At 38.7% G+C, this 22,446-nt stretch overlaps 1 protein-coding gene across 2 annotated transcripts in view; it reads right to left on the bottom strand.

Moving 5' to 3' along the window:
* The window catches only part of znf407 (zinc finger protein 407), a 225,630-nt gene that overhangs the window by 131,984 nt on the left and 71,200 nt on the right, over positions 1–22,446 (bottom strand). For both annotated transcript variants that reach the window (XM_006635671.3, XM_015357157.2), the window contains exon 4: positions 4,016–4,090. In XM_006635671.3, the coding sequence (XP_006635734.3) occupies positions 4,016–4,090 (75 nt within the window). The remainder of the gene's footprint in view (positions 1–4,015; positions 4,091–22,446) is intronic.

Genomic DNA, 22,446 nt, shown 5'->3' on the forward strand with positions numbered 1-22,446 from the left:
TTGTTTGCTGTGCAAAAGGTGCTGTGTAGCTAATATTCAGCATTGCAAGATATAAAGCTGTTGGGCAAAACTGATTAGACCAACAGCTAGCATAGAACAGGAGGAATTCATCACTTCTCCTCTTGACTGCGCTAGATTTTTCTTTGTGCTGAGAAGAGAAGAAGCCCAGGGAAGCATTCAAAAGCAATGTTATAAACTAAAGAAGCTTCAATGGACTGTTGTTCTGCCCCTCTGGACAAATGTGGCCCCAGAGCACCACACAGTGAAGCTCACTACTTATGCAGTGAGGATGACTAAGTCCAGAAAGTCAGACAGAAGTTCCAAAGGAAAGGCAATTGTGCTACAGATTCTCCAAGCCTGTGATGACAAGGTCTTCACAGAGCTGGATTTAAATCAGAAGCTGGAGGTAAAAGCACTTTCAATGTACTCCCTTCACCAGAGCTGCTTTTTAAGGAGACCTATTTGTTACTTCAAGAAGAGAGGGCATTTTAGATGTAACATTCAGTGGTCTCGGGCGTCCTGGCAGCGTGCAGGTGGGTGACTCATCAGTGTCCCCAGGCTGGGCTTTTCCTGATGGATAAGCCCCTGCATCCTGTCTCACGACGGTCCACTGTGCTCCTATCATTAGCTCTGGTCCATGCAACACAGAAGGATAGAGCAGAATGATGGATTCAGTCCATCCATACTCTGTCTGATCACTATATTAAAAAAGCCATTTGTTACCCTCTTTCAGCATCTTTTCTCCATGCGTGTACAAACCTACCAGCTCTGATACACAGGGACACGCTGCTGAGCAGTGAGCTGGCCCAGGATGAAGAAAAAGAAGTGGGACTGCTCATAATAAAACAGGCTTGTTCTACTGACAAAGTCGCAGTAAAGGGATAAAAATAATAAAAGAATTAATGAAGGAAAACTCAAAATCCTACAGAATATGTGAAGTGCGACACAAATTTAGGAATTAATTTAAAAGCACCATTCAAGGCATATTCATACTTATTTGGTAATATCATAGTGCAGGAGAATAAGAAACAATAATTAAACAAGCATGAGATGTCAATATAAATTGCATTTTATATGTTGTTCTTCATGTATTACAAAACCTGATCAGTTCTGAGTTGTGGATTTTTCTTATAGCCATTTTCAAGTATTTCCATTTTTCAGCAATAGAAATACTTCATCTCACTCTCTATTGTTGAACTTTTAAATATTACATAATAATGAGTTTACAACATATTTGTACAATACATTGGTGTGTTGTATTAATGCTGTATCTCTCATATTACTTCTACAACACAGTCATTGAAAAAAGTTTAAGTTCTCCATCTTAGCAGTTTTAGTTATTTAGTCTTTCATTTACAAAGATAAAAAAACTTCCATTGAACATTTCTAAACTTCAATTTTCGTTTTTTTGTACTCACCCCAATACACCAACATGGGGAGACAATCTCTAACACTCAGATGTTAAGACATAAGGATTCCGTCTGTCACAAATATACAGTCTATCACAATGTATACACAGTGCTTCACTGACCCATGTAACTGTGAGTTGTTATATCAAAAGCTGGCACAGAAATCCTAACTGTCCCAGTTCCCAGAGACAGACATCAACTGGCAGATAGAAGACAATATCTTATTGCGTACTGTAAATACAGTGAAAAATGCTTTCTTCATGAAGAGAGCTTAAGATATGTTTGGAAATAGTTTAATGATATGTTATGTTTATAAAATGTCCTTATTCCTCTCCATAGCTAATTAGAATATTGACTGAGGTCTCTGACTGATGGAGGTTGGCCCTGGAGACAGATAAAACATTTAGAGCCCACTAGGAGTGGTCAGCAGCCTCGGAACTCCCCACATGGCTTCCTGCCTGGCTGCTAATCGGAATTCAATGGTTACAATATTCCCATTACAATACATAATTCCTTTCTTTTTTTCTAGCCACAGACAAGCCTTATCTGTTTACATCAAAACCCACCCATATGCGTGCCCAAATTCTTCATGAGGATAATCATTACAGCTGTACAACAGAGCGCTGGGCTCCTTGACATTCAGAGAGGACAAGCATGGCTATGTCTTCACTCTCCTGGCCTCCAGGCTGGAATTCCCCAAACCATCAAAAATGCTTTTGCTTGACAGAAAAGAATCGTTCCTTTTTTAATGAAATCAAGGGCTATATTCAATGCTGTACAGATGCATAACTCTCCATAAAATATTAAAATAAGTATTTTACCATTAAAATATAGCTATTTCAAACCCATTGAACTATAAAATTCAAGTGTTATGAGAAATTATTGAATATTTAAATATGCCAGCCTCACTAATATGCCTTTAGTTCACAGTAACAGATTGCAATCATTCAGTTCTCATTACATATAACAAAGAACCCATCTTACAAGCACACAGTACTGATTAGTTTAGAACAAACAATATTGTATCCAAGGCATAATTGCTTTTACAATCCATAAAATTAATGGAAATAGTGTCGGGTGTTAATATTTTCTTATGGCAAATCCAGACTGAAATTACTCTATGTGAAATCAATAGATCTTCACCAGGACGTCATTATTGGACATTTTATTTTTTTATACATGTGCGCTGGGCTATCTTGGTGAGTTTACACTGGTGGTGTTATTACGCAATGTGAATAATAAACAGCAGGATAATGGGACGCTGCAGAATGTGCATCTTTTTTTTCATTGTTCAATTAGCTAAATTAATTGATTTTTAAGAGTAACAAGTAATTTTCACACAAACTGTTCATTCTGTCTGCCCCGATAAACTGATTTCATTTTGTTCTTTTAATGATTTTTTAAAAATTTTGATGGAAACCATGCTGACACTTTCTTTTGGTTCATCAAGTTCCGGAGCACAATTACATGAATTTACTTTCAATAAATTACCATCTTTGCATATATCAGTCAAAATGTGAAGCCCAAGCATTCACAAACAATATGCATTATTAATTTAATTGTCACAGCTAATTTAGTTAACTTATAATAGGTTTGGACAGGCCATGCTTGATGCAGCATTAAACCACAGCAGCAGTTCAGGAAAATCACTGGTCTGCCAGTCTGGCCTGTCCTGTCCGGGGGAACGACACACCTTAGTGAACAAAGGCAGAGGGAAACGAATGCCTTCTCAAGAGAGGTTTTGGAAATTGATTATTTCTTACAGAAGGTTTCAATGTCCTCTTTAGTACTTGAAACAGCAAGAAAAACAGAAAAATACCAGTTGAATACACAATTCAGAATGACAAGAATTTTACGTTTTATCTTACATAGATTATAATACAGGTCATACCCTTTCTTTTTGGATTTTCTCTATTATCATTTCACCCATATTTAAGAAAAAGTAAAGAGCAAAACTTTTAACGATATTGGCAACACCTGTACCTGTATATGGATACAATAAGAACGTAACATTTCACAACCACCAAAAACACGTTCCACCCTCAGTAGACTGAATAACTTCCAAGTAAAGCCGAGGACTACAATCTGTTCAAATACTGAAGATAAAACCACATCATAGAAATTGTATTTGTAGTCCATTCAGCCATCAATAAAGGCAATAGTGTAGGCAATATAGGCTGGGAACAAAGCTTATTTTCAAAGGGAGGGAATGGGGGGGGGGACGATGTCACACGTTGTTCTGAGTTAGGGACAGTTCTTGCAAGCCACATATTCCTCAACCCAGGTTTTCAGGAGATCCGAGCTAGCTCCCACAATGCCCTACAACAGGAGCATGTGAACACCTCTGTTCTTCCATAATCTACACATCAGTCGCAGTGATTCAGTGGTCTGCTGTTACTTTGGCAAACTGTGAGCTATGATGTTAATGGTGGGTACAAATTGTGAATTAACACTACGTCAGTGCATGGCTAGACCACCAAACCCACTGTAATGGTGACCTCAGTGGCATCAGGATCAAGCTCACCCAGATTTAAAAAGGCTCTAAGGACTTGTAAATGGCCAGCTATCCTCCAGGCTCTGATTCCAGATTACATCAACTTCCTTACCTTTCTTTTGGTCTTCCCACTCCATGCTTTCCCAGCAAATGTGTGTTCAGATGTTTCTTCATCACAAAGGCCCACCTAAGAAACAGGAGAATGGTTAGGTTCAGCATTATTATTATCTACAGGACAAAAACATTTTAAACAGACCCCAAGGCACTTGTGAATTTTTCTTTTCCTGGACTTGCCAGAATAACATTGTCTTTCAAATGCAGATCAATCCTAATTTCTCATATTGATGTTTTTTATAAAGGTATGCATATATGTAAACAGAAAATCAACCCCTGCTGAACAGCAATGCAAATCATTCTTTTAGGGGGAAAAAATAACAAAAATGAGCAGAGACTTTTAGAAACCTGTCGGGATTTCAGAGTTCTGCAGTGTTGATTATAATAATGTGAAAGCTCACGTAATGAGCATTTCCTTTCATCTAAAAAACCTGTTTTCACACATCAAAATCAAACATATCAGTGCGGGCAGTCATGTGCTACAAACCTATCTCCCTGGCTTTCTTAACTTCAATGAAAAACTGAAAAATGGGGCTAGAGAGCTTGCTATAATATGTCTGACCACAATCTTCCACACAAAGTACAAAAATAGGTCTTCTACAAAAAATGGCTCTTCAGAGGTGTGACCAGAAAGGCCAGATTAACTTCATCTTACTTTTTCTGAGCGACAGGAACTTATTTTATGCCAGGGTTGACACTTATCCTAATTTAGCTCTGCCTACAGAGTAGCTGAAGCTGCTGAAATATTTTTAACGTGACCTTTTTCATTGTAAAAGAAAGCACCTCTGAGATCAGACTGCTCTTTTTGACAAAATTTAAGAAGGCAGAAGTGATTCTAGACAGAACTAGAATCACCAGGTTGTTTCTTTTTTATCTTAAGTTGAAAACAACATTTCACTTTGAGGCTTTGCCAAGCGTCCACTGGTTTTGAAGAGTAAACTGACACCATGGCAAGGAGATTTACTATAACACTATGCTATTTTCACTTATTTTTTCCCTTTTTATTATATATTATTTTTCACTTTACACTTACAGCAGGAGATGATGTGTTATTCTAGATACTTGCTTTGAAGTCCTGTAGTGGCAAAGTATTTGGGGAAGCTGGATTTTTTTGCCTTCAAAAAAATCATTTCAATAGATAATAACCATCATACAAGAACATAAGAATACAAGTTTGCAGGCTACATCAATCCCATCTTTAAACTTCAGTTAAACAGTAACAGAAAAACCGAAAGGCAGCTTGTGGAATGCCCACAGTTCAGTCCCACTTGAAGTTGACATACAACAGACAGGGAAAAACAAGCCCTGGTCTACAAAGTCATAATCAAAGAAACTGTCAACAACAGACAACCAAACAGCAAAGACTTGTGAATATACTGCTATTTTTTAAGCACTGAATTGTTTTCTATTTCTGGTTTGATTGCTTACTTATTTTATATCCAAATCTCTATCAGCTTTTTTCAGGGATAAATAAAAGATGTCACAGTATGTTTGACAGTAAGATCCTCTTTCTCTCTTGAAATACCTGCAACCCCAATTAACCAGGGCAATTTGAAACTATTTTAATCCTCCCTAGTCTTGAGGATGTATCCATTTTTTTACTGAAGGCACTAAAACCAGGTCCTCAGTTTCTAACATATGACACAGCAAATGTGTACCACGCTGATCTCTTTATGTCCCTGCCTTTGCCACATGAAGGGATGAAAGCAACAGAAATTCTCTGATCAATGCTGCTCCTCCTTCAGCTGTCCTGAGGGCTGCCCTGTAGCCCTTGTGAGCCTCCCTCAAAGGCCACTCTGGAGGTAGTGACGGTGATAGGAGAGATCTAGAGGAGAGAAGTTGTGACCTGGCGCCGGGCTTCTACCCACCAGCACACCAAATGGGCTAAGGGCATGAGAGAAGCCAGGCTGTTAATGAGCCAAGGACAGCAATCCAGTCCCCGCTATCACTGTCATACCACAGCGGATCCAGAAATGACTTCTCAAAGCTAACACCTTTGGACAGTGACATAAATATTCAAAATGATTTATTTCAGACTCTCTCCCTCCTTAAATTCTGCTCCATGGGGCCTTTAAACCGCATGGCTTTCACTTCAGTGAAGGAGAATGAAGAGATTAAATTAAAGGTACACAAGCTTTAGGGAAACCAGAGCACTTAACGCACTCAGAAATAAAGAAAGAAATAAGCAGTCCTTAAAACATTTCAGTGTTGCTTGTGTACGTTGCAGTGTAAAAGGGGCTTGCAAACATTTCTGTTAATTATGTATTACAGCTGTCCTTCATAAACTTAATTACTAAGTGCTGAAAGGCAATAGACTCAATTTGCATATGTACATGAAAGACATGGCATATGCAAAAATATGATTTTAATTAGCATTCTCTGATAGGGAGGGTTACAAATCAAACTGGCATGTTGTAAGATTTTCATCTTCAGCGTTGAATTAATCCAGACATGCGATGGCACGACTGGCATTGCCCACTGCAAGAGCCTAATATGAAACTTCTGAAATAAATCGCATGCATAAGGCAAACTGGTACACATTTATTTAAACAAGCTGTTCATATTATACGCTCCTCATTCCTTGGCCATGGGTACTGTCAAGTTACCATAGTGAATTTCTCCCCTTCGCAGCCTTGGGGGGTAACAACATAATTTGGTCTTTTTAAATGATTGTGTCTTGATTATTATTATAAAAGGATATTATAGGATGCCATTCATTCTATCAATTTTTCAATAAATTTAACTAATAAGACTTCTCAGCCTGGGGGATATTCATAATATCATAATAGATAAAAAGAATGGTTCGGATTTCACATTTTCCCCTCTAACTAATCGACGTGCTACACCTCGTTAAATCTGTGACGCAAATACCGATGTACCAGCTCTTTAATGATAAGACATAATGAAAGGCTAAACTATATTGTTTAGGATTTTATTTTTTTAGATGAGAAGATTACACATCAATATTGAACAGAAGCTTTTTTTAAAAACATAAATACTGGATTTTCCACTTACGATGTTCAAGCACAGTATGGTACGTACACAAAGACTCGATACCTGTATATGAACCATTCTGGTTACTAGTACAGGCCACAGGAAGCCAGTTTGTAGACAACCATGGCTCAGACAGGAGAAAACGGAGCTCTGAGTGACTTTCAAAAAGTGCACTCTGCACTGTGAAGTGAAGCACTAAACAAAATAAAGAATACTAAACAAAAACAAAAACAAAAACAGCCTTTGAGAAACCCAGTGAGGGGAATTCTAGGTCCTCTTATCTTTAAACTGTTGCACGATTTAAGTTTGCATTCATCACTGATCGTCTCATGAATTAAACACTTTGCATTATTTGAGGTCCACAGGAAACTGAACCCCAAATGTTCAGTTTGTAATCCATGTAATTTTTATAGTTTAGCAACTGCTTTGAAAGGAGCAAGCAAATGAATCATAACAATCACAGCCAAATGTGGTATGACAGTCTTGGGTGTCTGCGAAATCACTCTTTTCTCGAACTTTATTAGCAAGTGCTGTGAGACTCAAACCTCACTCACTCCACACAACGTGAGCTGTTGAGCACAACTGACAGCTAAGATACTGTTCTGCTTTTGTGCCTTTATATATATATACACATTTCTTATTTTAGGAATGTAAAAAATTATATTTTGGGGGTGACTGCAGATTGTGACAACTCTATGATTATGATGTTGTACAGGTTTGACTTTTAAAAAATAACTTTCATAGGATGGAGTGAGATACGGACCACAGGAGTGCCACAGTGCTTAAAATAAGAAATTGAATTCCTGGACAACAAGATTGCTCAGCTGGAAATAAATGGCAGTTCATGACAATATCCATCCATCCCACAAGGTATGGAAGATGGTGCCCAGCATGGTAGTACGGTGGTAATATTTACAGTCTTATAGGTCCAATGCCCTGTGTTCGATATTGGATTGGGGCATGTTGGGTTTGCACATTCTCCAAATATATACACAAGCATTTCACCAGGTGCTATGGTTTCCTCCCCCTGACAGAAATATGTGGCTTTGGTCTAAAATGGTATTCCAGAATGTGCCTTTGAAGGGCACTTTTTTTTTTTTTACATGAGGTGAGGTTCCAACACAAATAGTATTAGCTATGTGACAAGAAGGTAATATAACCAAATATGTATGATGGGCCAAATGGTCCCCTCTCATTCACGGCCTTCCTGATGTTCAACCCAGAGACATAACATTAGACATGACCCCTACTGAGTATGTATCCTTGAGCATTCCCTGCAATCTTAAAGAGGTGTTTTTTAACTTCTCTATCTGTTTAACCAAATCCAATCTCTTCATTTTCTTCCTAAAATAAAAAAAGTTTTTCCACCCTTGACACTACTACCTGGTTTTGTTTAAAGTACAGTAGTTTAAACACCACTATAACATGTATATTACAACTGCCACCCATAAACAGAATATTATAAAACAAATTTGTACAATGCAGATGTTTGTGAGACTATCAGACATTTGAATGTATATTCTTTAAAAAGAAGTATGACATACTTATACTTTTAGAAGCAATTAGTAAACTTGTTCTGTTTGAAAGTTATTAAACACATGTGCCTTAATTCCATAGGAATGTAATTTGTTGTGTCTGTGTTGCTACCAAAAACATGACACTTTTGTCCTTCACTGTGGATGAGCCATGAACCTTTTTCTAACACTAATTTCTCTGCTCCTGCCTTGTTCTATCTGCACGACCTCACCCAAGGAGAAGTGCCAAGACTTCACCCTCCCAGGTCACTGCTGGGTACCTCAAAGTCAGGACACAGCAAGACCACAGACTCTCACTCCATTCCAGCCTGTGTGGCAGATCTGCTCTGCACTAGATATAGGATCTTATCATGGTAAATAAAAAAAAAAACAAATTACAGTTTTACACTAAACAGCGGAACTAGTGCCATCTAGCTACAGTAACTTTATGATGTGCACATGTTTCTCTTCAGTAGCACCTTCTGTCCTATGAAAAACACAGGTCTGCACTCAAGGCAAATGAAAGAAATTCTCAACGGCCAACGGTTTTGTTGTTTCACAGGTCATTTTCCTTTACTTCTACATAAAAAGCAGTATTATAGCAATTTACACTGTAAAAAATAAAACAAATGTAACATTTCATGTCCATCTACCACTGATAAGCAGGTGATGCCATGTGTTGTTTTTAACTTTTTCTACTGATCTTAAAACTACATGATTTTATTTAGTTGATCTACACCAACTTCAATTGTGAGAAACTTTTCTTTGTGCACTGTGAAATCTGGAGACTAGAGGAAGACATGCACATTCTTAATAAAGTAGCAAAGTGGCAGGCACCTTAGTTAGCAACATGAGACACTAATGTACAGTTAAGTAAAGATGCCTCAACTCATTTTCATGCTGCCAAACCAGGTTATCATCTTTTTGCTCATAACTATCGTCAGTTTGTTATACATCGTGCACGTAAACCAGCAAAAAAGCTTGTCATTTAAGAAAACAAAAACATGGCTAAAACAGGTCAGCTTAAACAGTGTGCCACTTTTTTTAGAAAAGGTCAAAGACATACTTTATTATTCATCTTTTTAAAAAAACTAAGTAACATCTCAGTCCAAATTAAGTCCAAACCAGGCCTTCTTTAATATCCAAACTGATATTAGATAATATGAAATGTATCTAAGACAGATTTTTACTATTTTCTTTGCAATTTATAGCATAAACTTAACCTTGTAGCTCCCCACCCTACAAAACCAATCCTGGTCTCTGAACAGGGCTTTCAATGAATGCAGCCCCTAAGCTTCGACATTAAAGTAAAAATCCAGTCTATCAAAGCAGCAGCAGCAAAGTCTACATGAGCATGGCTGTCCTATCATGTTGGGATGTTTCTAGCCACTAAAGTTCAAAGCCAATCACAGGTCCTGAAGAACAAGTGCTGATTAGAGCACGATGACTCAGTGTAGTGCATCCAATTTGTTGTCTTTAGTGCCTGATTGGAATTCTTGGAGGTCAAATGGATTTTAACTTGAGCCTCTGTGAATGACATCAGAGTTTAAAAAACAGCCTGATATTCTGCTCTGATGCTTTGAAAGTCTTCTGAAGGCATTTTTTGCCTCTGTTTCTTTCTGTGAAATCTGTGCATAATGCTTCTTTGCCCACAAGATACCAAATCAGTGGCTCTCTACACACCCTGCTCAATTCTATATGGGGATGAAGACGTGTTTACTTTTGAAAACTGACAGGTAATATATTCATCAGCTTCCTAGAACGTCGTACCAATAACTGTGGTGTGCTAAAAAATGTTTTGATTGGTCAGTGATCCTTACAGAATGACAGAATGCCAGCTACAAAATCAAAAGCTACCAATGTCAATGCCAAATAATTTTCTAGGACAAAAAATACAAACTTTTAAAGCACCAAACTGGTTGCTCTTTTCTTCACTGTATTGTATATAGCCAGCAGCTATACATATATATCACTATATATAGCCTGCAGCTATATCACCCTGAAACTCTCACAATTAGCAACTCACTATAGCTAAGCAGGTATGAGTCTGACCAGTACCTGGATGGAAAGCTAGGGTTGCTGCTGGAAGAGGTGATGGTGGGACCAGTAGGGAGTGCTCATCCTGCAGTATGTGTGGGTCCTAATGCCCCAGTAGAGTGACGGGGACAATATACTATAAAAAAAAGGTGCCGTCCGTCAGATGAGATGAGTTAAACTGAGGTCCTGACTCTCTGTGGTCATTAAAAATCACAGGGTGTTTCTCAAAAAGAGTAGGGGTGTTACCCCAGTGTCCTGGCCAAATTTCTCCCTGACCTTTACCAATCATGGCCTCCTAATAATCCCCATCTATGAATTGGCTTCATCACTCTGTTCTCCTCCCCACTGATATCTGATGTGTGGTGAGGGTACTGGCACACTTTGGCTGCCATCGCATCATCCAAATGGGGGCTGGTGGTGGTGGAGGGGAGTCCTCATTTCGTGTAAAGTGCTGTGAATGGAGTGTTCAGAAAAGTTAAAGGATAATATATACAGTATACATTCACTGATTCCAAAGTAGAAATATCTTTTCTACAATGTAGTGACCAAAACTGTACACTATATTCTAAATGAGTGCATTGGGGTGGCACGGTGATTTTATTCAATTTCTATTTTATTCCCAGCTTTGAATAATTTTGGAGGAAGCTGTAGCAGCACAAGGTCAAAAATACTTTACTGTCTTATAATAATAATAATAATAATTTCTTACACTTATATAGCGCTTTTCTGGACACTCCACTCAAAGCGCTTTACAGGTAATGGGGTCTCCCCTCCACCACCACCAATGTGCAGCATCCACCTGGATGATGCGACGGCAGCCATAGTGCGCCAGAACGCTCACCACACATCAGTCTTATGACGCTCTCTGTATATAATTACAAGATTGTTGGTGCTAGTGACCTTGATCAACAGCAGACATGGTTAAAGAGCAAATGTGTAGCAGTGGCTGAAAACTCCAACAGGAAGTGCTTTAGGCCACAGGAAGCTACTGAAACATGGGGACAGATGGCACAGGTTATGTCTTGTGAGCAGACTGATTCTTACTTATTATGAGAAGACCAATGACTACATCCAAGAATAGCTGTGAACATCCCAGTGCAGGATTTGAAAACCCTGGTCCTGTGAGTCCCAGCTAAGCGGGTAATAGGCAATAGGTTATAGCTAACCATTATCTCAAAAATCACAAAAGGCCAAGAACAATTTAAATGCCATCAGTTAAGCAGGTGATTTCTTAAATTAAGTAATTAAGGATTATCTAGAATAAAAAAAAATTGAAAACCCTTCAGCCCTCAAGGGTCACATTACTTGCTTAATTAATCAATACCTTACAAGGATCCCCAAACTTTAGAATGAGGTGAACTATAAAATGTACTGGACTGGATCTCTCCAAGACTAGGATGTGGGCCAGCCTGAGACTAGAGGATATAAAGTATATTCACATTATATGTTCCAAGAGGCAATAAAAAGAAACAAATGAGCACTGGAACTAATAGCATTTGTTGCATTTTTAATGACTCTCAGTATATTTAAGCAGATACTTGTATATATACAGTATAACCATTTCCTCAACAAACCAGGGACTAAATAAAATCATTTTAAAAAATTACTTTTATACAAAAAAACAACCACCTGTTTCAAAGCAATGCCTAACAACTGAAGATTTCTGAAAATGTAAAAGTGGACACGTACTGTAGGTAAAATGATGATTACGGTTAATTATTTGTTAAACAATCGTTAACAGTTAACAAAAGGAGAAGTGCGACAGGAAACGTGTCTCTTTAGAATGAGAGGGATGGCAATTCGCAGTTATGTAAGATTCCAGGTCAAAGAAATGTTTGGAGCTTACAAATATGCAAAACATGGTCTTAAATCAAATAAATGAAATTTTATTAAAGTGTAACTAAAATCTATTCACTATAGCAAAACAAAGACCTGTTATTTAAGTATTTTATACCAAATGAATTAGAAAACCCAAGAGAGAGCTCTGAGCCATAAGATCCATTTTCTCCTGATATCCACTAGGAAGTATTTTGCAGGGCAAAATTGACTGAGATGGAAGCTATTTTGCATGGTACACTGGCTGAGGCTAACAAATGAGAGTTTGGAGGGCTGGATGTTAGTCCCCTGCCTCATCTGCCAGTCCTAATGATGGCAGCCACCTGCTGTTTTATTGTCACAGCTGGAGCTGGTTCCTATTCCACGGTGCTGAGCTCTGCCCATGAGCACCAAGCTCTCTTCCTGCCTCATTACTTTGATGAACTTTTTATGGTCAGCACCCATGAAGACCTCATCTAGGACTGCACAACCTAGATTGGCTTCAGGGAGCTCTCCAGGCTCACACGGGCAAGAGATAGAGGCGACACGGAGCCCCTCGCTATCTGTCACTAAAGAACTGCGACTAAGCCCTCCAACCTCGCTTCGCTCCCAGCAGGCTTTGCTGTAACAGGTGACACAGAGCTCAAGAGTGCTACTTTTTCAGGTGCTGAGCTCGAAACTCCTGCTTCGCATCCGCAGCACTTACAACTGCAGGAGAAAAGAATGGAAAAGGGATAATCATTTCATTGTCCTTGCTCTCTTTTCATGCGTAACTTTCAATACTTTTCACCAATAGTATAACAACCAGAAACTTGTGCACTGCCTCGTTTCCTTAGCAAGTCTCTACAAAATGCTTTACAGCAGACTATGCTATACTAGTCCTCTTTTTGTTTTGTTTTTTAGTGGACACCCCATTTGGTAGGTACAGTAGTTTGGGTTGTGGCATTCCATATATATTTTTGTTGTTTTTTCATCTGTTTCATACTTGTGTCATAGCTGGACATTAGAAGGTAGCCAGTCTCCGTGTCAGGTAATACAGAAACAGAACACAACTACAGTGAGTGTTCTAAATCTTGTCTATCTAAATCTTGTCTCACACATTTCAATGGCATGATCAGGCTCAGGGAGGCAGGCAAATGACCAGAGATGCTTTTCCCAAATAAGTGATGTCACTGGCCACATAAGTCATACAGTCAATGAAGTTAGGAAGCATTTGTGCTTAGAAATTGTATCACTGTGCAACACTGACTGCTAAGGATACTGGTCTCAGTGAGTGCCCATTCAACATTTGCATTCAAACTCAGTTGTTCCAGGACTAATGTGTGCAAACGAAGTTTAGTCACTGACTCTGCTTCCACACTTTAAATGAACCACAGTTATAAACATTCAAAAAATGACAAACGTTGATTGCATAGTTGATTAAGCCACTATCTTTCACAGTAACGGATAGAACAAGCACAGACTGGCTGCTGTTACTCTGTGTGAACACCCCCTTGTGTTGCCTCCTGTCTAGTTTCCGCAGTTCGATTAACACAATACACCCGTAAAGGGAAATAATTCAATAACACAGGGGAGAGGGATTAAATGAACATCAATTTCAGAGAGACAGCTTTCACTTGCTCTATAAAATATTTGGATTAATCAATCCATGGGTGCATAATTTACTAAAATGGGTTTTACAGATTTTTTTTGGCAAAGCACAACCTGTCTTCAGTTTTCCTAGGAGTTATAAAAGGAAGAAAGCAGACACAAAATAAAACATGAAAACATTTTTTTTTCTGCTCAAAGGTAGTTCTGGAATTTAATGTAGATTTTGCCTAGAGACAGGAAAGACACAGTGACTCTTCACCCTGGGAAAACACACCTGAGCTGAGGCACTCACTCCCACACAATCACTTAGACACAAACAATTCCCATGGTGTGAAGGCTATTTCAGCACAGGCACTATTATATTAAACTTTTTTTTATATAACCTGGATGTTTCAAGATGTTTTTAATTTTGCTTTTTAATGCACCTAACACCGCTAAAAGCAGTTTTAAGTTGAATTTCCTATTAGGTATTATTACTTTTTCCAGGTATGACAAATGCTGGGCACAAATATCCCAGTCTTTCCCATATCTCTACTTAGACCAAAAATAAAACCAGGCTCATGATAGGGTACAGCAACCATTTAAGCGAAAGCAAAAATATAAAACTCCATTTAAGGTTGAAAACCCGTAGCGGTTGAACACACAATGGTTAACTCTTCTTTTTTCTATCTGCCGTTGAGAAAATTTGCTTTAAAAATTACATTTTAAAGGCCATTAGCATTTGGAGCAAATTTATTTTCTCCCTACAGTGTTAAAGATATGAAGAAAACATTTTTTTTCATGGCTCTGTGCTAAATGATTAAACACCAGCTCTGCTCATTATCTTGGTTAACAAAACTTCTCTAAAACCAAATAAATCAAAAAATGCCTCGAACATCCATGAATGTATAAATTACAGACCTGTTCTGTGGCAGCAATGATATTTTAAAAAGCTTGTTGTACAATTTCGGAGCTGTACTGCAATTTATAACATAACTGTCTTTTTATTTATCAGGTCTGTACAGAAACATATATATATACATACTTAGTCACAAAAGCAATGAAATGATGGTCAGTAATAGGTTGTGTACAGCCACAGAGCACTGCCACAAGACAATAAGCTGCTACAATCAGACCAGTTTTACCACAGACCAACACAGTTAATATCAGCCCTATTGCATGGCTATTTGTGTCAGGTCCTGCTTGATATGCATGGCAAAGTTATAACAAGGACTAATATTTGGCTCCTGGTTGATCACAATGGTACCGATTTCCACACCGTTTTATACAATACTTACAGTACTCATGTTATTTGTTAAAAGGTTATTTAATAATAGGATAAAAGCCAGCTGCTGCTCCTCCCTCTGTAATGCTTGCCTTCAGATGAATTGTCGTCATTTCTATGTTCCTTTCATTTTGTCTTTGAGGTTGTTATGATGTGTGAAACCACTAAAAGCACTCCTAAACGCAGTAATATTTACTGACAGTGTTTAAACAACATTTATAAAATCAAGCCACTTCTGTTATACATCATTATTCTTTCGTTAGAGGCAAACTGGCATGTGGCAGTGGCACTGGTGAGGTGCACAGCAGCCTAGAACTTTGCTTCTGAGCTACTCCATAGTGTTAAGAAATCCTGCAGATTTCTTAATCCTGCAGGGGACGCTTCTCATCCCATCTTGTTCGTCTGATAGTTTTGAAACTTTTATCCAGGCACTTCTTGTGAAAGAGCCCAGAGTCTGGGGCTCCACTACCTGACTGCAAAGCCCATTCCAGACACCCTCCCTCATTTATTTTATTATTCCCTGCTCCAATCAAATTAAGAATGCAATTACTTCAGACTCCCTGAACTGTGCAGCCCTGTTACTCCTTTAGGCTGGATTTCTCACTAGGAGCTGAGATCTCTGCACTCACCTGAAATGCCAATCTTCCTTGACCCCCTATCGGTGACCTGTAACCTGTACTAGGAGCAAAGCCCACTCATTTTTTTAACTGAAGAAGTGAATAACACCAAACCAAGAAAGATTTAAATATTGATCGAGGAACAAACACTCCTTCTAGCTACTTTCTGTCTTTTCAACACTTTTTTTCCACACCTACAAGTTGTCCTCACACTATAGCATTCACTTAAATGCCTGAAGCCCGGCTTTGTGTGGAGATAAACATTTCCTGCATTTGAAAATCTTTGTGATGAGAATGACAGTTATCGAAAATACTGTACATTTGTGGTTACATTTCCACCTAACCAGCTAAAGAAGGATGGTTTTCCCAAGATGTCCTTAAACAAATCATATTTTAGCCTTTAAACCTTAGCATAACATACATATTGTTTTCAGTCATGTATTTGTGCACTGCAATTCAGCCTACTAGGAGCAAATATGCAGTTGCATTTACCAGCAAAACAATATGGCATCAGTTACATTGTCATTGTAACAATGCATAATATCAATGTGTTGAGTAAATGTACATGCAACTACTATGTAATTAGAATGTACTTGCATACTGTTATAGCCATGCTGGACAACTCCAGCTCAGACACATACTGCCAAATCACAGAGGCCCCCAACAAAGACAACCAGAGCACAGAAAAAAAAGACTAAAAAAATCATAAGGAGACTGATAATATAACTGTGATTTCTTCTGTTTTAGTAAACACATTCAGACCTGTTCTCCACCAGCTCCTAGAGTCTATTCATGGACTAACCCGTACCCCAGTGCTTCACTTGTATTCTCATCTGTTCAATACAGTCTATACTTGGTCCAAATATTCCAAAGTACTAGTTTTCAATGAACATTTTAATTTACAGCAGAGTGTATGAAAAGACAGGAACAATAGTATCCATGTCATAAACCAGCTCTGTAACTGGGAATGTTTGGAAAAGGCACTGAAGATGGACTGCACACTTGGGAAGGTTTAAAGAGGTGATGTTGAACCTGTTGTCAGTATGTCTGCTTGCCTCACTTATAGCGCCATATCTGAGAAGCTGCAGTAGTTTGTTATTGCATGGTGGACCAAAAAACTAAAAGTTCTAGCCATGCGCCTGACACCATTTAGAGTCCTCTGCTTATACTGTAGGTGATGATGGCTAACTGAGGAGTATGAATCAAAGGTCTCTCATGGGACAAGAAAAGAGTCAAATCTAGTCAAGCCACAAGAAACTGATTAAACAGACATGAAATTCTGCTGCTCAGGTTCATTTTCAAAAGCAAGGACCACATGGGGTTTAAGAGAGGACCACGATGCATCTGTAAAAAAGAAAAACATGATTTATTTAACATGTTTACTGTTTACTGTGTCTCTGTGCCTTGGAGGGCAAATGAAATTTTAATTTATTTCCCTGAAGTATAAAAGAACTCTTGAACCCCTGGGTATTTGACTTCCAAAATTGCAAACTGTTGGAAGGCTTTGATTTCTTTCACCTCTATCGATGATGATTCAAGGGGTTTGATTTTGTTTTGAATAAACTGATGAATATTTTAACGAAATTTCCTGTCTGTCTGTTTGCGTCATTGTGAGGCTATGTTCTAGCAGGTGACTGTTCAGACATTAACACTTCGTTTCATGTTCTATTGCAGTTATGTTCCAAATGAAGTACCCCTGCAGTAGACTTTTGATGATCTAAACATTATGGGTTCAAGGAATGCCACTTGCAATAAAGCCCACAAGCAAACAGTTATGCAGCCTTTAGAATGTTTCTACTGTATTTTGGAAAGGGGCAGTGTGCAGAGCATTTATTTCTCACTTGAACTGTGCTCTGCTGTTACCATCTGCCCCAGTATGTTTAACACACATAAAAATATTAAACTATGTGCTACTCTTCTATTCCCCTCGCTACACCTTTATTGAGCTGTGTAAACAAAATACAATATCCCCTCAAGACAACACTAAGCCTAGTGTGAATTTAAACTTGGAATCTCATTTACAGCATCCATTCTTTTTCTTTTGTTCATTCATTTTTTTTTTACATGTGAGGCACCACCATCTGGCTCAGGTTCAAAATGGAAGTTTAGAGAGCAAAGGGTCAGGTTTCGGTAACAGGCTAGGCTAGGGGGCAGCTAAGATAAAGGTTTTGTACATGGGGAGGTTGGAGATCAAGCTCCCAGCTCTGCCACTTGCTCCCTGTGTGTGACCCTCAGAGAGTCACCGAGCCTCCTTCTTCAGTGTCTTCAGATGACGATGAGAAGGAGATCTGAGATGCTGTTATCACTGACTCTAATACAGTGGCTGCCGAAGCATACTCAATCCCTACTTTTTAGTTTGTCCCTTCAGATAAAAGAAAAAGTTATGCCGCTAATTATTATCACTATCATAATGTGTTAACTCTGTGAGCCTACCCTCCTCTCCCATAAACATTACAGGCAACTAAAAGTGTTCCAAGCAGAGTGAAAATCAGCACCACTTGGTTAGCACCTTCAGAACAACTCCTTACATTATATCTTTTCCTAGTCCACAGTTCTAACAAGTACACGTCATCCATCAAAACACCACTTAGATTTCAATGAGGTAAACACAATAAAAACAAAAAGTGCAACAATTAGTTTATAAAGTATTGCATAAATTGCAACAGAATGATCTTGCAGATGCTGTAAGGATGATGAATTTAGTATATACATCTGAGGGATCCCAGACTGAAGTTTATATAAGCACTCGGTTAGTCTGCATTGTGTTTTACGAACAGAAGATTTAATGCTGAGATTTCACACAGAGATTGGGAGCTTCTAAGAGCTGAGTGAAAATACGCAGCCGCTCAGTGGCATGGAAGGTGAGGAGCTCATAGCTCTGAGGCCACGTTCGTGACTTTTAAGGTTATGTGATAGAATTTCTGTAGGGAAAGGTGTGTAAATAATGACGAGAGGGATCTGGAAGTTAAGCCCCAGACAATGATCAATGGCAGAAGAGGGTTCTATCAGTCACTCAAATGGAACGCTAGAAAAGACAGAGCAGATAGCACAGAGGATCACAGGACCATCGAGACCTCACTTTTACATGCACTACAAGATAAACATTTTCAAAGTGCCAGGGGTTACAACTACAACAGACGGTTGCAAAAGGGTGACGTTTTTTTCAACTAGGCTATACAATATGGTTAACATTAGCCTTTATAGACCACTTATGCAGTGCCAAGTGAAAGACCTACCTGCAGAATGCTTCTCTAGTGCATTATAAGCAATCACATAGTAAACAGTGGTTTCAAATCCTACCAGTGCTAAAGGCTTATCCTGCACATAACTCAGTCTGGGGGCTTGAACACAGTTGCAAAAAGTGTTGTTACAAGTACTTACTATACCAAAGCATATGTATTGTGCAGTTTACTCGTAAATGTATCAACGCCTCTTGCTTGGGTTTTAATTTCTTGACTTTACTTAGCTATGGCTCATTTCCGTCTGTATATTCTAGTGGTGAAAACTTGCCATTGACCATTTTCTCTTACTTAATGACAAAGTTACCAGTTAAAAGAAAAATGCTGCATTTAAATTGCAAGGTTCTCTGCCAGTCCCTGCAGAGGCAATATGTATCACTGGGTACAAAAAGAAGTATGGCATGTAAATGAAGGTGACGAAAACATGCTTTCAGCCAGCTCTGTAATGTGCTAGCTATTCATCACCTGGGCTCATAAAGCACTAGGTCCTGTCCTTAGCATATTCTAATGAAGTCTGTCATGCAAATGAGGGTGACCTTTTCTATGCTTTCTGCAAGTTCACAGCTATACAGAGCATATATATATATAGTTTACCAATACAAACTAGCCAAAGTCTGCGTAATTACTCTAATCAATTAGTAGTTAGCATATTCTGCTACTCATTTACAGCTAATGTCACTTAAGACGTTTTTTCTTTTGTCTTTTTTTGCTGCTCAGGGATCGGCTCCTGCCGCCGTCTCTCCATTCGAACAAGGCAGACGTGTGTCAAGCTTCTCAACATGACACATCCTGGGCCTCCTCTCCCAGAGCCGCAGCATCAGGATAAATAAGCCAGCCTGTGAAGGCCGTAATTGACAGAAAGCGCCCGGCAAAGTTACGTATCCTTACAATGACTTTGAACTTTTCAGCTTGTAAAATTAAACATAAATATTTAAATATTTAAATGAAGGATGCTCTCCTGTGGAAAGCCTGCAAGGATATGAGGAAGATGAGGTAGAACTTAGGCTCTCTTTCCAACGGATGAGTAAACAGGCCATACCCTCTGCACGGCAACAGTCTATTTCGAAGACAGTTATGGATAGGAAACATTACTAGAGCTGGTAATTAAAGTAAAAACTAATACTGTCTCTTGGATGGGGAATTTCGTACAGAGAAATCATTTATCACAGCTTACAGTCGCCACAACTGGAATGAATTACTCACATATTTAGTCTGTGGACTGGAGCGTTTTTTAGCTAACCCAAGCTGGATTGAGCCTGACAGTTTTTCAAACTGCCTTTCCCTTTCGATCCTGACTCAATAGGATTTAAAAAAAACACAGATATTTTAAAGACACCTTAAAATCAGATCCTGGGGAAGAGTGGGGCTGCAGCGTGAAGATGGATTCCTCCAAGATGGACAGATGTCTCCGGTGAGCTTCCCTGGGGTGCAGTCAAATGGCTTTGACAAGAGGATCACAACATTGGCTGTACTGACTTATCTACAGTCCTGAGATGGCCTATCCACAAGTCACTACATCTGCTTATCTATTCGCTGCACATTCATTCACAATTATGATAGCCAAACAACTGTGACTACTATATTCTACTACATTGTATATAATACATTTACCCCATTCCATTAAATCCTATTCATTGTAAATTAAATAACAATGCCCTATACTAACTTATGTTCATTTTGTTCTAATTAAGAATACAATGTAGCAGACCTCTTTGCTTCTTCTAAACCACGTAATTGATAGCCTTAACATAGGTATCTCTAGACTACAGATTCATTTCCTAACAAGCCAACCCCACAGCAACACTGCAAACTTTCTTTCCTTTTCTGTCATGAGAAACTGCCCAGCCATGTTTGTTAACAATGATACCTTGTCTTCTTTCAAGAAATGTCAACATAGGATCCTCAGAACAGTTTACTATCAATCGAATGAGTTACAGTAAATGGAACTCATGACTTCATCTTATTTCTAACCTTTCTTATGTTCACAACTTGGCTCAGCCTTTTTTAAAACATGTAAACTTATCAGAAAAATGTTTAGTGAATAAAGTTCTACACATCCAAAGAACTTAGTTTTGATTTCTTTAGTCCCGGCCCTTTTAATTATTGGTTCTTTCTTCTCTGGTTGTACCACAGAAACTGCTAGTTACTGAGCCCTGGCATGAAGAAGCCAAAGCCCCGTGTGTAGATAGTGAAGGCTTTGGACCTGCTCCATGTTTTGAGTAAGCTGCTGTCACAGGCAGATAGACACAAGATTTAATAATCTCATAATCTGACTACTGAACAATTTTAACAGGATCAGACGTACTAGGCTGAATCAGCAGGATTGCATGTACAGTATGTTACTTTAAGTTCTACCACTGAACAATAGTTACCTGGTGGCTGCGTCACTGTTATAATACTTACTGCATATGCATAAAATGCAATACACAAAAATGAAAGAACAAAATTAACTGTATATTAAATTAAGCTTTGCGAAGGATACACCGTACTTCTTCATACAAAGGAAAGACAGTGAAACAGACAGTCCTTCTAAAACACGCTGCCCTAATCCTCAGGGAACATCTCCATCATCGTTCCTGTCGAAACTAACTGTTCTGCAGAGCGGTCCTTTTCATGTCAGTTCACAGACGGGGCCATCATTAACTGGACTGGCATCTGACAACGTCTCATCTGATTCTGGACACCAATCACCCACAAAGAGCTGAAAGCAGAGCCTTCTGTGTAAGGAAAATGGGGCAAAATAATGGGCATCGGAGAAAAATGAGTGGAAGATATAAAAACAAGCCTGTCTAACAGTCATTTACTGATAGCCCAAGTGCTGCTAATGTACCTGCTGCATGACGATGTTGTCAGCAAGCTGCAAAGGCCTGTACACAGTGCTACCAAGGCATGTCTCCAAGGCTGTTAATGTTTCGAACTGTCACTCAAAATGAAATGGTTTATAAAACTCTTAATTTAACATCTGCCGTGATAAGCCCGACAGGTAAAAATATATCGTTCTCTACATGAATGAATGTGAAGCGGTTTTGAACTTTTTACTTTGTATCGCTGGCAGAACAATTCATTTTGAGAAAATTACCAGTTCCTTCTAAATGATTGAGACAAAAACGAACTAACTGTCCACTTCGCACATTACAAATGTCTTGATACAAATCAAGAGCATACAGGTTTCAAAAAACCTTTTAGACCAAAAGGGACCAAACAAGAGTTGTCTCAAAACACTTCCATGACCACAATATGAATATCAGCTCTGAATGTCTGTGTTACCCCGAACAATACAAATAGCCATGCTATATCAGATGCTGCTGTGCTTTTGTATGCTCCATTTTATGCTAAGTGTTGTGTACATAAGTTTTGTA

Source organism: Lepisosteus oculatus, chromosome 10 (genome assembly GCF_040954835.1).
Source record: "Lepisosteus oculatus isolate fLepOcu1 chromosome 10, fLepOcu1.hap2, whole genome shotgun sequence".
In the NCBI taxonomy this organism is placed as follows: Eukaryota; Metazoa; Chordata; class Actinopteri; order Semionotiformes; family Lepisosteidae; genus Lepisosteus; species Lepisosteus oculatus.